We start from the raw sequence: 16,239 nt of genomic DNA on the forward strand, positions 1-16,239 counted from the left end.
TTTATTAGGTACATCTCCCTATACCAGGTTAAATCTAATGTTCCCTTCCCACCTGCTGTAATTCCTCATGTCTTCATTTCAGGTCCATGTTGACGTGACGGCATCAAACAGTTACATCCATGATGTGAATCGCATGTTCCACCACATTCAATTAAATTCAAATCAATTCAAGTTTATTTATACAGAGGCAAATCACGACAAGAGTTGTCTCAAGGCACTTCACACAGTAAACATTCCATTACAGTTCAGTTCATTAAGCCAATCAGTATAAAGTTTCCTATATAAGGAACTCAGCAGATTGCAACGAGTCACTTGACTGGTGTCAGTGACTTTACCGCAATCCTCATACTAAGCAAGCATTTAGCGACAGTGGAGAGGAAAACTCCCTTTTAACAGGAAGAAACCTCCAGAGGATCCTTGCTCAGTGTAAGCAGCCATTCACTACGACTCACTGAGGATCGAGAAGACAGAGCAGACACACACACACACACACACACACACACACACACACACACACACGCACACACACACCCCATCCCACATCTCTAGACTGAGAATAAAAACAAGAACCTAAATAAAGATATGCTGGTTTTAAGATACCACACTATGTTAAATGTAGGCCATTACTTATAGGTACATTTAATAGTCTGACTCATGACAGCACATCAAACTATAAACTAAAACTCTGCACTCCAGGAAAATGGGCAGAGGTGCACCTGTCATGTTTCCTTTAATCAGCTTGTTACAGCAGGAATTTGCCAACAAGCAGACTGATATTTGTTCGGTACGATTAAAAAAAAACGTAATTTTCTGCCAAAAGCCCAATTGGGTTGAATTAAATGTTTTCATTTTATGGAATACTTCGATCTCCTTGAAGCCGTATGGAAGTCTTGCTCCATGGTCTCACCGAACTCCTTCCACGCCTGGGTTTTTGCCTCGGCGACCACCCGAGCCGCATTCCGCTTGGACTGCCGATACCCATCAGCTGCCTCGAGGAGATTCTGGTCCACCATCCGGCGCCTCATGGGGGAAAGCAGTGCATTAACAACACTATTTATAGTGGGGACGGTGTGCTGCTGACCTCTACTCAGGATGTTGTGGATCGGTGGGCAGAATACTTCGAAGACCTCCTCAATCCCACAGACACATCTTCCAGTGAAGAAGCAGTCTGGGGACTTTGAGTTGGGCTCTCAAATCTCTGGTGCTGAGGTCACTGAGGTGGTTAAAAATCTCCTCTGTGGCAAAGCTCCAGGGGTGGATGAGATCCACCCGGAGTTTCTTAAGGCTCTGGATCACGTGGGGCTGTGTTGACTGACACGGCTCTGCAATATCGCGTGGACATCGGGGACAGTCCCACTGGACTGGCAGACCGGGGTGGTGGTTCCTTTATTTAAAAAGGGGGGCCGCAGGGTGTGTTCCAACTACAGGGGGATCACACTCCTGAGTCTTCCTGGTAAGGTCTTTTCAGGGGTTCTGGAGAGGAGGAGCCGTCGGATTGTCAAACCTCAGATTCAGGAGGAGCAATGTGGTTTTTGTCCTGGCCATGGAACACTGGACCAGCTCTATACCCTTAGGAGGGTCCTTGAGGGTGCGTGGGAATTTACCCAACCAGTCTACATGTGTTTTGTGGATTTGGAGAAGGCGTTTGACCGCGTCCCTCGGAGGGCCCTGTGGGGGATACTCCGGGAGTATGGGGTACCAGTCCCTCTGATACGGGCTGTAAGGTCTCTGTATGACCGGTGTCAAAGCTTGGTCCGCATTGCCGGCAGTAAGTCGGGCTCGTTCCCAGAGAGAGTTGGACTCCGCCAAGGCTGCCCTTTGTCACCGATTCTGTTCATCACCTTTATGGACAGGATTTCTAGGTGCAGCCAAGGTGTGGAGGGGATCTGTTTTGGTGGCCTGAGGATCAGGTCTCTGCTTTTTGCAGTTGATGTGGTCCTGTTGGCTTCATCAGAACGTGATCTTCAGCTTTCGCTGGAGCGGTTCGCAGCCGAGTGTGAAGCAGCTGGGATGAGAATCAGCTCCTCTAAACCTGAGACCATGGTCTTGATTCGGAAAAGTGTAGAATGCCTTCTCCAGGTCAGGGATGAGGTCCTGCCCCAAGTGGAGGAGTTGAAGTATCTCGGGGTCTTGTTCACGAGTGAGGGAAAACTGGAGCGTGAGATCGATAGGCGGATTGGTGCTGCATCTGCAGTGATGCGGGCGTTTAACCGGTCTGTTGTGGTGAAGAGAGAGCTGAGTCAGAAGGTGAAGCTCTCGATTTACCGGTCGATCTACGTTCCTACCCTCACCTATGGTCATGAGCTTTGGGTAGTGACCAAAAGAACGAGATTGCAGATATAAGCGGCTGAAATGAGTTTTCTCCACAGAGTGGCTGGGCTCTCCCTTAGAGATAGGGTGAGAAGCTCTGTCATCCAGGAGTGGCTCAGAGTAGATTAGCTGCTCCTCCACATCGAGAGAAGTCAGTTGAGGTGGCTCAGGCATCTGATTAGGATGCCTCCTGGACGCCTCCCTGGTGAGGTTTTCCAGGCACGTCCAACCGGGAGGAGGCCTAAAGGGAGAACCAGGACATGTTGGAGGGACTATGTCCCTTACCTGGCCAGGGAACACATTGGGATTTCCCCCGAGGAGCTGGGCCAAGTGGCTGGGGAGAGGGAAGTCTGGGCCTCTCGACTTAGGCTACTGCCCCCGCGACCCGACTCCGGATGAGCAGAAGAAAATGGATGGATGGATGGAATACTTCGATGTGGAATCTCTCAGCATTTCCTGAGCACCACAATCCAGCCGTTTTGGGTGGTATCAATGGTTATTGCCATCTTCCTCTTTACCTCCAACAGACCACTTTGTTTTTATGTAAATTATATTGTTTTATGTCTGCCGTGATTGCTTCACGGCTCAACAACCCACAGCTGCAACAACATTGTACTTTTCCATATCTACGTCATGCTAAATCACCTTCACTTCAGTCTCAGTTGTCATGGTTGCCCATGAAATGCCCCAAATCAGCCCGCTTATTTATGTGCAGAGTATTCATTAAGTGCTTTGCATTGACTATTTATGATAGAAAGGGGGCGTGTAGGAGGCAGGATACGATCAAAAAACACCTGAGTGCATTTTTAGGTAAGGTGCGATTTATAATGCAGGAATTGCACGCGGCTGTGTGCAAGCAAGTTGAAAAGCTAGTTTGTGTGAGTAAATATTTTTGTTGAGCTTTAATAGTTTTAGTAATAATTCTACACAAAGTTTTATACACGAGGCCTCAGGAAACATTTTCTCTTCTCTTATGATCCGTTGTTCTCAAACCTGCCACTTTCCATGTAAAGGTTGATTTTCTGCAAACAAGTTAAAACAATCTAATTTCCAGAAAAAACATTGCTGTCAACCCAGAGGCTGAGAGAGAAAAGGTAAATGGAGAGGTGGCTTGCTGCTTTACACACTTGTCATTGCAGAAACCTTACATATTGATGTTGTCAGCACTTCAGGCAAAAGCTCTCAGACTCATGCTAACATGAGTTAGAGTGGGCTGTAATCCCTTTAGTCCCTCTACCCAGGTCTCTTCATTGTCAGTCTTTTCCACCGTGTGTGTGTGTGTGTGTGTGTGTGTGTGTGTGTGCGTGCGTGCGTGCGTGCGTGCGTGTGTGTGTGTATTTTGTTCAAGCATCACTCCCAACAAGCCTGGCTTCTTGTTGACATCAGCTGTGAACAGCCAATCAGCAGCCTTCTTGGCATCTGGTCCAGTGAGATAGAACTTCCCAAAGTAGGACATGTTGAACACGACCACGCCATGTCTGCAGGAAAGACACTCGCTCTTGATCTGCATTAAAAAAATAAATAAATAAAGTACACACGTGTTCAACAGGCTCCTTAAGGAGAAGAATGTTGCCTCATCATTAAAAAACATAACTTTTCTAAGCCCATGGATCACAGCCACATCCTCGAGGGCAGAACTCGGCACAGAAGTACAATAAAAGGCAGGCTAACAGATTTTCACACCAAGGCCATCAGTCTCCCCGATGTCTGACAAGCTGCACAATTAGTTTGGTGCCTCCAAACTCTTCATGCACCATTAAACTCACAGCCTGTACTCGTCACTGTCACTCATTCATAACTGAAGTTCCCACTACATTACATTTCTGTTTCCTTTAGAGATCCTTCAGAAAGGAGACTTCACACGGTTTATTTAATCAACGGCAAAACAGAAAATAGTAGGAATGGGCAATATGGGCCTAAAATCTACATTACAATATATTTTAAAGCACATGTAGTAAAGTTATATCTTGCAATATATTCTGTTGATTCATGCCAAAATAACATTAAACATTTGCACACGTCAGATGAATCGCAGCAAAAGAATACTTCTACAAAGTAAAGAATGCCGTTTAAAGAACATTTAATGTTCAAAACGTACTTAAGAAAATACAAAACATCTAAAATAATTTTTAAGTTGTTGTGATTCTTACTCCGACACAAAAATCCTCATAAAATAAGTAAAGATGAAGACAATTTGAATAAAATACAAGCTAAATGCGATAAAAACAAAATTCTAAATTATTAGAACTGGAGTTAAAAATTAAAACCAGAAATAACATTTCTTCCTGTTTTCCTGATCATTTTTATCTTTTTTCAGGTTTTGCTTTTGCTCATAGAAATTTAGCTTCAGTGGTGAATAACTGCAGGTAAAACGATGCTTTGCGGCGTTTTGTCGACAACAGTGAGACAAGGTAGGAGATTTATCCAATTTCTCTCCCTTTTGTTAAGAGATGCTCTGATCAGATCAGTACACAGCACGGAACGAGAGCGAGAGAGAGAGAGAGCGAGAGAGAGAGAGAGCGAGAGAGCGAGAGAGAGAGAGAGAGAGAGAGAGAGAGAGCGAGAGAGCGAAAGAGCGAGAGAGAGAGAGAGAGAGAGAGAGAGAGAGCGAGAGAGCGAGAGAGCGAGAGAGAGAGAGAGAGAGAGAGAGAGCGAGAGAGCGAGAGAGAGAGAGAGAGAGAGAGAGAGAGAGAGAGCGAGAGAGCGAGAGAGAGACTTTCAGACTTGTGTTTTATTACTAAATGGGAAACAAACTGAAACTGCAGAGGGAAGTTTATTCAAACTAAATCACAGGTGATGACCCAAAAGTTTGAAAGCCTGTGTTGATTGTGTTAAAAACAACAAAAATGCCATTCAAGGGAATTCGCGTTAACAAGCCATTAACGCAGATGTGACTTTACTGTCGCCCAGAATATTTTACTGAAGATGATTTTCTGCTCAGCATCAGACTCCTTAAACCCAAACCAGGTTCATATATCCAACCTTACCCTGTCTTCTTTATGGGCACGCCTTCGTCAGCGCCCACTGCGCTGCAGCTGCTCTCATCCAGATTTTGGCCCAATCCCAATACTCGCACTTTCACCCTTGCACCCTTCATCTGTGCGGTCCTGACCAGGGGTGCGAGTGTGTAGGGTGTCCCGATTCTCAAGTGCGGGAGTTGATCAAACCCCCTTTTCACTCTTAATCTGCACTCCACCCAAGTCTGCATCGATGCAGACTTGGGTGGAGTGTATTACCCACAATCCATTGCTGCGAGAGAAAAGGCTCAAGTTCCCTTTCTGAAAATATTCATTTCATTTTAGGATGATTAATTGATGCTCTGAATGTTTTAGACAAAGCAGCAATGAATTTAATTTTATTTTAAATAACTGTTTGGTTGTTTGTTTGAAAGTTGTTAATAAATGTTTTAGAAAAAAGTACCACAGCGACCAGTATCCTGGCATGCTTTGCGATCGATGACATAATGCTCCCCGTCTCAATTCGACAATTATTTCCACACTTGTGTACTACAAACTCAAAGCCTTACACTTTCTCCAAGTGCACTTTGCTGAAGACCGCAGGGCGAGTATTAGGATTGGTCCATAGACGCAGCTTGATGACATTCATGTGCAGTCGCCATTGGACGGCAGAGTCAAAGTCTTTACCAGTGGCAAAATATATAACATGTTAACCGTATACTGGTATACCATATATACCATGCATTTTTATGATGTAGCTGTTTCTTGTGTATCTTACCACATCATGATGCGGAGGAAAGTTGAAGGTGTACTCTTTGCCCAGGAGTTCGTTGTATTTGTAGTTTATGTTTGTTCTGATGCCATAAGCTCCATAATAATCGTAGTCTTTAACCTTTATGTAACATAAAGATGAACCTTTAAAGGCTAAAGCACAAGAGGAATAGTCTATTATTCATAGTTATATTAGTGTGTGTTCTTCTCACTGGAGCTGGTCCATCTTTGTTGAACCAGCCGGGTCGCTCCCAACCATGGCGCTCTTGAAACACACAGCCCTCCTCGGTCAGAATCTGAAATTTTCACACACACACAAATACAGACAGTGCATGTGCATTAGTAAAGTTAAATATTTACTTACATCTAAATCTTTACTTACGTCTAAATCTCAGAAGTGATGCACCAATATGAAGATTCTGGCTGGTATTGATAGCAGATTTTAGTATTGCTGTTATTGCAATAACCAACTTTTACCAATATTAAAATCACACACACACACACACACGCACACACACACACACACACACACACACTAATGCTTCTGAGTTTATCACTATCACATGACCAAACAATTACCACATGTCTACCCCCTCCCCTCCTGAAACAGATGCACAAATGGCAGTTAGATGTAAATAGATAGTGATCGTCTATATTTGCCCAGTATGACTTATCAGCTGTTACCGACGTTGATGCCATTGTGCACCTTTAGTCAAACGGGCAACTTTCATGAAACAAGGTTTGTTTTCGAGAACATTTTGGCCAGTTGTCTGTTAGAAAAGTAATTTGGATTAATCAGAGGTGAGAGCTGTTGTCGTTTCTTCTCATTTGCAGGTGCATAAGTGTAAAGCCCCCCCGCCCATCTGTCTTACGACGCTCCTGGATGTTGACCTGCATTGCTTACATGCATAATCTCCCAAATTCACAGCACCTCACATAAATCAGCCTTAATTTGAAAAGATGGAAATTGATCATAATTTAAATTATTGTTAGCATGAGCCAAACGAAGATTGTAACCATTAATAGACAAATTCAACTAGATTCAAAGCCTTGAAATACAAACAGAACTACACCATTACATTGTTTACCAGGAGGCTTGAGACACTGTGTTTAACAGAAGCTGCTGCAGAAAAATGAGTTCAAAAGCTTAAAACGTGTAAAGCAATCACTGTGAAACCCTTCAATCACAGTTACGTCATTTAAATTTTTACTGGCATGAAAAAAAAAATCCTTTTTACAGTTTTTACCCTGAAGAAAATTACACAAAAGGGGATAATTGACCTGAAATAAACATCTAAAACTTTACCCGACAGCCAAGAAATAACTGAGTACAGTTTGTTTAGTGCAAGCAGCTGCTGAAACAGTCTGCTGCTAAATCCTTGAGCAGTGTTTAGATACGATTTTGCAAGGCTCTCCATCCTCCTTGTTAAAATTGGCAGTCGCCCACAGTTGGTAGGTATGTTGTGCTATGCTCTCCTCCAAGCAGGCATCAAGCTGTCTGTCTGTTGCCAAAATGTCCCACACCAAGCTATATTTACCACCTGTGCTACCAAGGTGGAGAAAACGTGTGAGCAGCAGTGTCAGAGATGACTTGCTTGGGGTCTGAGATGAATCTGTATTGTCTCCTAAAAGTAGAAAGTGTCATTTTTCTTTGCTCAGAGGCAACTTGCTCAGCTGGTCAAACATTTAGGGCTGCTATGAAGCTGCTTTCTTGTGTTTTTAACAAAAAGGCTTGATTAAATTAAAAGTTTACCAACTGATTGTATTTTTTACTGTTATAAAAAGCCAATTTTCAAAATGTCCTACAGGGAACTTCAAAATACGCATGGAAAGTGTCAACGATGCTAAATAAAACAAGCTATAAGAAAGCACAACATGTGAGGTACAAAATACAATGACAACACTGCTAATGCAGTTTGTGTGATGTTAATCCATTCTGAAATGTGCCTACGTGTGAGACCAGGGGGAAAAAATCGCAATGGATAAAGTGAAATGAGGTATAAGTGGATCATTAATGTGTAAAGCATGGCAGAGAGGTCCATTAGGAGTTTGTACGGTGCTAAGGAATGAAAACGAAGCTGAAAGACATCCAAGAATGAGCTACAAAAACGGGCATTTATAGTCCTACGGGATGTCAGAGAAAGCTACATGGCTTCCCACTGTCTCCCTGAATCAGACATCCCTCCAGGTTTCCATCAGAGGGACAAAACCAGAAATGACAGAAACATGTATGAGAGTAACAGAGGGACAGCCCTACACTGACAAGCAAAAAGGATACAAAAAGGAGTCATGCTAGCTATAAAGAACTGAGAATAATCAAAGATCCCCCAAGTGACTTAAAATGTTGACCGGGTTCCCATCTCTAAGTTGGAACACCAGATAGTTTTAGGCATTTGACATGTGAATAGATGAATCATTGATCAATTCATGTCAATCACAGGAAGGATGACAGCACAAAGCGCTGACTTTCCACGAGGGCGGGGCACAAAAATCAATGGCCGAAAATCAATATCACGATATATTGAGGATTTCACCTCGATAACAATAAATGGACGACAACTATGCGCAGAAACAAAAGTTGTCCAGTGGATGGGGCTGTCACATGTATTACATTGAATCAAGTTGTAATGGGACTTGAGGTGGTACAGTTGCTAACCCTCACTTATCTTTTCATTTTTTTTAATATCGAATTTATTGACATGGGAAAAATTATATCGATCTGAGTCGGAAATTTCAATAACGATACATTTTCAATTGATCCACATCTTGTTGCTCTGTCTGCAACCTCTTCTCACATCCTATTCCTTCCAAAATGGAATGGTTATGCAGGAGAAGTGCGATAACTTCAATCCTCAATCAATCAATCAATCAATCAATCAATCAGATTTAATTTATAAAGCACTTTTCAAGCAAAGTGTGACTCAAAGTGCTTTACAGAATTAAAATTACCCCTAATTCCCATAACAGTTCTCTATCGGTTTCAGGGGTGCAATAGTATGGAATCGGTTTTCCTATTTGGCAAGCCAATGTTCTACAGTTGATACTTTGAAAAAATAGATTTAATTAGATTAAAAGAGGGCATACATTACTCATTATTTAGCAAATTTCTAAACTCTCTTTGATTATTGTCTTAATAATTAGTAATCTATGATTTTTGTCAATGTTTTTGTTGAAGGCTTCAGATAAGCATCATTGGCTTTTGCCTCCTCCACAGCACTGTAATTTGAATGGTTTTATACTTTTTATTGCATCTTTTTTTTTATTTTGCAAACAAAATAATAAATACCTTTAAATACATTTATATCTCTCTAGCTAAGAGTAGATGATGCATGATGTTAAACTTGTGTCGTATTAGGCTGAGAGTGTTGGGGATGGACTATGGATGGTAATAAACGAAGCAATTTCCAAAATGCAAAATGTAAAAAGTTTCCTTCTAAAATAGTTAAGGAGTTGAGTGAAAGTGTAGAGCCAATAGAAATGAACCAAACTGCAGAAAAGGAGAGTAAATAGCAGATAAATTCACACACTTTGTGACCAACAGACATGCAAACATTACAATTTGCTGACGATTATGTCATCAACCCCAAATGGCCTGGCAATGTCTAAAACATCTTGGGAAGTTTCCAAATTCAAAATCATATGTTTAATCATAAAGCTAACTCCGTGTTTTCTATAGCAATTCCACAGATCAGCTGGTTGATCCTGTTCATCAGGTAAAACCTCCTAATAAAAAACACATTTATTGGTGCTTCCAGCAGAAAGACAACCAATTTCCTAGAACTCCTGATGAAATGCTGTGATTAGGTATCTGTAGTGGACACTGAACCTGATGGAACGGGTCCTTCCTCATGTTCCTGCTGGCCAGCGGCTCATCAAAGGGGAACACCACAGAGTAGTTCTTAGCGTATGACTCATGGCTCCTCTCTCTGATCCAGCGTTTGTTGTCCGTCAGCGAACTATGAAAACGTCTGAGACACCAGAGAGATGAGCGCTCATTAAAAGTCACACAGACTTCAATTAGAAGTCGATTTGCATGTTTCCTCCTGGTGTACCTGATGTCATATCCATACATGTCCTTTTCAGGGCGGCCGTGTATAATCCAGTGAGCCAGCTCTCTACCGCATCCACCTCCCAGCATCATACCTGAAAAACAAAAACAGCTTTAATCCACATTCACTGTCATAATGGTTTCTGTCAGAGACCATTAACCTTGGATCACAACTACAAAACCACACCATAGTGATGTAGAATAATAGCAATAATAGCAATGTTTGTGTTTATGCCCCTTTTAAACATTACATGATAGTAAGTCTAAAGGCAGCACGAAGATAATAACCAGAGTTTGAAATGTGGTAAAGTCTAACTCGATATGTTTCGAAGTAGCTTTAGGCTAGCTTTAAAAGAGTGGATTACTCATTTAATCAATACATTTGCAGTGATGTCTAGACAGAATTAATGCCTTGCAGGCACAACTCAGGGCGCAGACAAGCCCACAATTCGCCTAGCTCAGCAGACAAAGTCTGCGACATCACAGTTGAGCTTCAGACGGCAGAATTTGGACTCTTATTTCCTGATATTAGGACATCTCGTCCCGCACCGGATAACAGCAACATGACTCCACCACTGACTTGCAAAAATAAAACAAGCTCGAAGGACTTCTGTTGTGAAGTAGCTATTGCTAACGGTTAGCAAAAACTAGCAGAGACGTCCCCTGCTGATTACTGGACGTTAAACCAAAAACAGCCTTCTCCGTCGTGAGTCATGATGGGTGAGTTTATGAATGCTAATTCTCAGCGTGATGTAGATCTGTGAGGAATTTCAAATCCTGGCGTTTCACTGTCTATTTTCTATCAGAAGCTAATGCAGGAGATAGGTGTAAGAGACTGCTTTCATGTTCAGCCTTAATGAAAAACTCAGAGCGATTAATTATAATCAGAAAAAAACATTTTTTAACAATTATCAAACCATCATCTACAGCAGCTGGGCGGTGAGTCATGTGGTACTGGGATTGGTTTTACAAGTGTTTTGCCTTTGCAGCATTCAGTTATACATGTGATTATGTGCAGTCGTCGCTGTCCTGTGGAAGAAAAATGCAACAACCCAGCTGTAGATGTTAGACATCTGCATGTGCAATTTTTGAGAAAGGCCTGTTTTTGTTATTTTTTTCAAACACTACAATAAAATTTCATTTAGCTGCTGTATGTGATCTGCTGTGGAACACCAACATGCACGTTCTGCATATCTGCAGGAGTCATGGAGAAATGGCATCACCACCAGGTGATTTGATAGGTGCAAAGCTGGTTCTAGACCAAAATCCATCTAGAACTGAAACCAATCCGGTGATTACAGATATTACAACTAGTTTACAGAGCTGCGCTGTTTCTATGCGAAATTCATCTGGACTAAAAAGCAATTTAAATCTGATTTGATTCATCAGAATGTCCAAAACTAATTTCAAGATTTATTTATGCAGCACAAAGGATAGTATGCCAAACTTTACAAACGAAAAAGAAACATTCACTAAACATGCATTTTATTAAAAAAAAAGTTAAAAGTTGAAAATATTAGAAAAAGTATCACAAATTTCTGTCAAAAAACCTAAAAAATTAAGTCGTCAATGAGTTTAGGAAGCCTTAAACACATTTTATCATAAATCAAATAAAGCTTTTCCAGCCCATGAAGCAAACAACAAATTAGAGAAACATCTGAACAAGGAACCCTTCACTCCTACAGTGCGGCTTTGGGAGGACGGCGATCAAGTCTCATTAATTTTGAAACAAGAAGAAAAGAAAGTTGGCATTTTGTCTTCTGCCACAGTTGCTATGCGTCATAAGAATGAGCCTCAGAGGATTGTGTTGACCTCTGTTATATTATTTGACCCTTGTCTAAAGGAGCCCTGAGCAATCTGACCTCATCGTCCCCTTGCACTAGCTGCAGCCTTCAGTTTGTTCCATCCAACCAGCAAGCCAACAAGCAAACATCTAAATGCTGTAATCCATCGAGTTTAAAGCTGCTGGGTTAATGAGCTGAGCCCTTTCAGCAACCCTCTGTCTGTAATGTGTGTGTGTGTGTCTGCATCAGCTGTATACTCTGCATCCTTGTGCTGCAGCTTTATTTCCCATCTCTTCACTCTGCTGCAGTCAGTTTCGACTCTGATTTAAATGGCAGGCAGGTTGGCTGGATGGGAGAATGGATAAATGGGTGCATGGTTTGAGAGGTAAAAGGGAGGTGGGTGAAAGGAGGATGATGGAGTTCTCCAAAGACAAAGCAGAGACAACCTGCGAGACAAGGTGCCACTGATAAATGTCACCTGAGACAACCACACTGATGTGTGAGCATCAGCAGGCCTGTAGTCTCAGTCTTGTTCTGCTGATGTTCCATTATGTTGTGTGTACTATGTATATATATATATATATATATATATATATATATATATATATATATATACATATATATATATATATAGGCTATACTTAGCCTTAAGAATCTGATCTTTTTTCCACACAAAGCATGTAACACTTTCTCCAGTCTGAGGACTTGCATTTATAATTCATGCTACTTATTACAGGTTTTTAATGTCAACAATTTGCATCAGAAATCCTAATCTTATGAAGAAATATGAAATAATAATAATAATAAAACAAAAACAAACAAAAGAAATATATATATATATATATATATATATATATATATATATATATATATATATATATATACACACACACACACACACATACATATATGTGATTTGGTTTGCATCAGAAATCCTAATCTTATGAAATCTTATGAAGAAATATGAAATAAACAAAAGGAAAATGTATTAACTCAAGATAGAATTGGACAAAATTGATATCAGCAGATCAGAGTTGTACAAGAAAGAAAAATGAGTATCGGCCTGGAGAAACAGATCTCTAAATCACAGGAACAATGTCACCATGCCTTTGAATGAGTGTCACTTTTGATCTTAATGCATTTTTAAAAGGGTGATACAAATATAAATTAATCCTGGTAAAACTGTCAGGAAAAGGAAAATTGGCTTTAAAGCATTTTAAGATTTGTGACCTGCTTTTGAACCCTGAAGGTGAGGCAAGGTTAACAAACTGTCAAAACCCTCAACAGATCCATCTGAAAGCTTTTTCTACCAGTTGACTTTCTACAGCTGTCGTCTATCAGCCACAGCGGATTCTGTGTGTCGACTTGAAGTCAAAGATAGAAATCCATCAAATAAAACCTTGAGAAATCCACAGTTTGCACTACTTGTTTCCACTTGTTCAGACTGTTAAAAAAACATACTTTAATTTGAGGTTTTACAACTAAATTAGATGCCATGAATTCAAATCTGAGCTTTATTGTGTAGCACCCCTGAAAGAGCTGCAGCATTTAAACTCAATTATGAAATTACCATTACATGCACTAGAGAAAACAAATGCACTGCAGGTAAATTTCGTAAGTGCTCAACATGATGGCTTCGACTCTGAGAGAGAGCAATATTGTGGTTGCCAAGCAACAAATCCAACTTCCTTCAGTCTACCAAGCAATCACAGTCACTGATGACTCACAAACTAAAATTAACACCACTAAATGAGCAGACTCACAAAGTTAGATCCAAGAACTCAGAGACATATTTTATTTTTAAACTGAGTCTATTAACTTTTAGCAGGTCATTTCTGAATTTATCCCCCTTTTCTTTAGAGGGTGGAGCCAAGCAAGCTGCAAGTGACAGCTTCAAAGTAAAATACATTGCTTCTTCATTGATTACAACACTCACTGTGAAGAAGACTGTTGTTGCTTTGATGTCCGAGAATCAGCAGAGAACATCTGTGCTAGTTTAAGCTAAGTGTTAGCATTAGCAACATTATCAACAGACACATTTACGTAGACGCCCCTTGGATCGGCGTTGCTGATTGGACCTGAAGCTGTGGCCATCTGCCATCTTGGATAGGTCTCCGTTTGCCCCAGTGGATTTATTTCTAGTGAGAAAGGTGCTTGCCCAACAAAAATACACATTTATTATGCTTTTTCACGAAATCAGACAAGTGGTAGTTAAAATACAACTATAAACAAAATAATCAATCCATCCATTTTCATCCCCTTATCCGGAGTCGGGTCGCAGGGGCAGTAGCCTAAGGCGAGAGGCCCAGACTTCCCTCTCCCCAGCCACTTGGGCCAGCTCCTCCAGGGAAATCCCAAGGTTATCCCTGGCCAGGTGAGAGACAGTCCCTCCAACGTGTCCTGGGTCTAACTTTAGGCCTCCTCCTGGTTGGTCGTGCCCGGAAAACCTCACCAGGGAGGCACCCAGGAGGCATCCTGACCAGTTGCCCGAGCCAGCTCAACTGGCTCCTCTCGATGTGGAGGAGCAGCGAATCTACTCCGAGCCCCTCCTGGATGACCGAGCTTCTCACCCTATCTCTAAGGGAGAGCCATTCATGTCTACTCCAGGCTTGAGTTATTTGTAGAGATGAAACATCCACTTTGCATACTGTAATCCAATCCGGGCCCAGATGTCCAGATATGAGGAAATAAGACTCCAGAACCTGCTGCCTGAAACTCTGCTGTGACGTGGGCAACTTTTAAGTGAGAGAAATGGTGCACCCGTATAATCCCACCCCCCAGAGATGAAACTGAAGAGTTTGAATAGGAACCTGTGCTAACGCTTCATCACGACTCAAAGATCCAACTCCTGCACAACTCAGAACTCCACTTCACCAAAGTTTCTATCTAAACCTGATGGTCCTCTTCTCTTAGGTAGAGAAAGTCTCTCTCTCAGTTCTCTATGAATGCTGATGTTGATTGCTTTAGCCTTTACGCCTCCCCCCCTCTCTTAGAGTGCTTTGAAACTAGTGTTTTTCTCTCTCTAGTGTCAAAGGTAGGCTCTGGAGTGTTGTTTGTACACCAACTTGTTTGTGTACGTGTTCTGAGGACTCTGGAAAATGAAGCCAACTCCATTATTCATCACAGCTTTCAGAAAAATGTATGCAGAGTGAAGTCTAGGTCAAAATTCCTCCTTCCTGTTTCTTCTTGGAGAATCTCTGTTTGTTTCACTACTTTAATTCAACGGGAAGTTGTTTGTCCTAAATGTTTAGAACCTGTGTGATAGTGATGTGTCAGTCGCGAACGAACCGGCTCTAATTGAAGTTAACGACGGGAGCCGGCTCGTCATTGGGAGCCGTCACCCTCCCTCCCCTCTCCCTCTTGCTTTGGTGAAAAACACAGGCGACTGGTCAACATGTGTAACTGCGTGTCCAGACGATCCACACACAGAGCAGTAGAGGCAGGTAAGAGGGAGGATCATGCTCAGACACACAGCAGAGCACATGCGGGCGGAGGGAGACGAGAGGGAATGAGGAGGAAAAAGGTGAGTGAGAGAGAGGAAAGTGTGGTGAGAAAATGAGCGATAGTAGTAGGAAAGTTGAGATTTCTTAAAGTGTTCAGTAAATAAATCCATATAAATGATAAATATTTGATATAATAGCATATTTTTACATTAGTAAATCATTTTACATATAGTTTTGCATTATTTTTGGTGATAAATATACTTTACGCAACAGAAAATCTGAGGAGCCACTTGGGAGCCGAAAGAGCCGGATGTTTTTGGTGAGCTGAGCCTAAAAAGAGCCGTAATTCCCATCACTACTGTGTGACATTTATTGGCATAAATTCCTTGTTTTGTTCGAACTGGAAATGTCTTTTATCTTTTGTGTTTTATCTCACCTTTTTCTGCTAGATTCTTCTAATCTATTGCTATACATACCTGCGCTGTTAAAGCCACAGCCCAGGAAGAACCCTCGGACCTCTGGGGCTTCTCCCATTAACGGCTTATGGTCCGCAGTGAACGACTCTGAAAACAGGAAGAGAGAAATCTGTAGGTGAAAAGAAAGATGCTGACTTATCAGTGAAGGTCTGTTCTCTGACTGAGCATTTGTAGCAGCCTGGTTTTCTAACAATACACCTGATTTAAAAGGCTCTTTGGTATAGTGTTATGTGTCGACACAAAACTGGCTTAAGAAGCCTTTTTACAGGTGAAGTGATTGGCGTGGCTAATAACTGGACAGAAAAAAGAAGCAAACAAGACAAATTTAGGAAAAAAAAAACAACTTAAGAACTACTGAACCAGATCCTTTCAAGATATTATAAGAAAATCCTGCTGATTGAAAATAAAGCATATAAAAAATAAGTGTCAACTCCATCAACACCAACAGCA

At 41.5% G+C, this 16,239-nt stretch overlaps 1 protein-coding gene across 1 annotated transcript in view; it reads right to left on the reverse strand.

Moving 5' to 3' along the window:
- Window positions 1-16,239, reverse strand: part of sardh (sarcosine dehydrogenase) — a 52,379-nt gene that overhangs the window by 13,261 nt on the left and 22,879 nt on the right. The window contains exons 10-15 of the mRNA XM_015940649.3: window positions 15,790-15,876; window positions 10,091-10,181; window positions 9,865-10,006; window positions 6,251-6,334; window positions 6,046-6,159; window positions 3,676-3,814 (exon numbers count right to left, since the gene is read on the reverse strand). Coding sequence (XP_015796135.3) covers window positions 3,676-3,814; window positions 6,046-6,159; window positions 6,251-6,334; window positions 9,865-10,006; window positions 10,091-10,181; window positions 15,790-15,876 — 657 coding nt within the window. The remainder of the gene's footprint in view (window positions 1-3,675; window positions 3,815-6,045; window positions 6,160-6,250; window positions 6,335-9,864; window positions 10,007-10,090; window positions 10,182-15,789; window positions 15,877-16,239) is intronic.

Source organism: Nothobranchius furzeri, chromosome 6 (assembly GCF_043380555.1).
Source record: "Nothobranchius furzeri strain GRZ-AD chromosome 6, NfurGRZ-RIMD1, whole genome shotgun sequence".
Taxonomy (NCBI): Eukaryota; Metazoa; Chordata; class Actinopteri; order Cyprinodontiformes; family Nothobranchiidae; genus Nothobranchius; species Nothobranchius furzeri.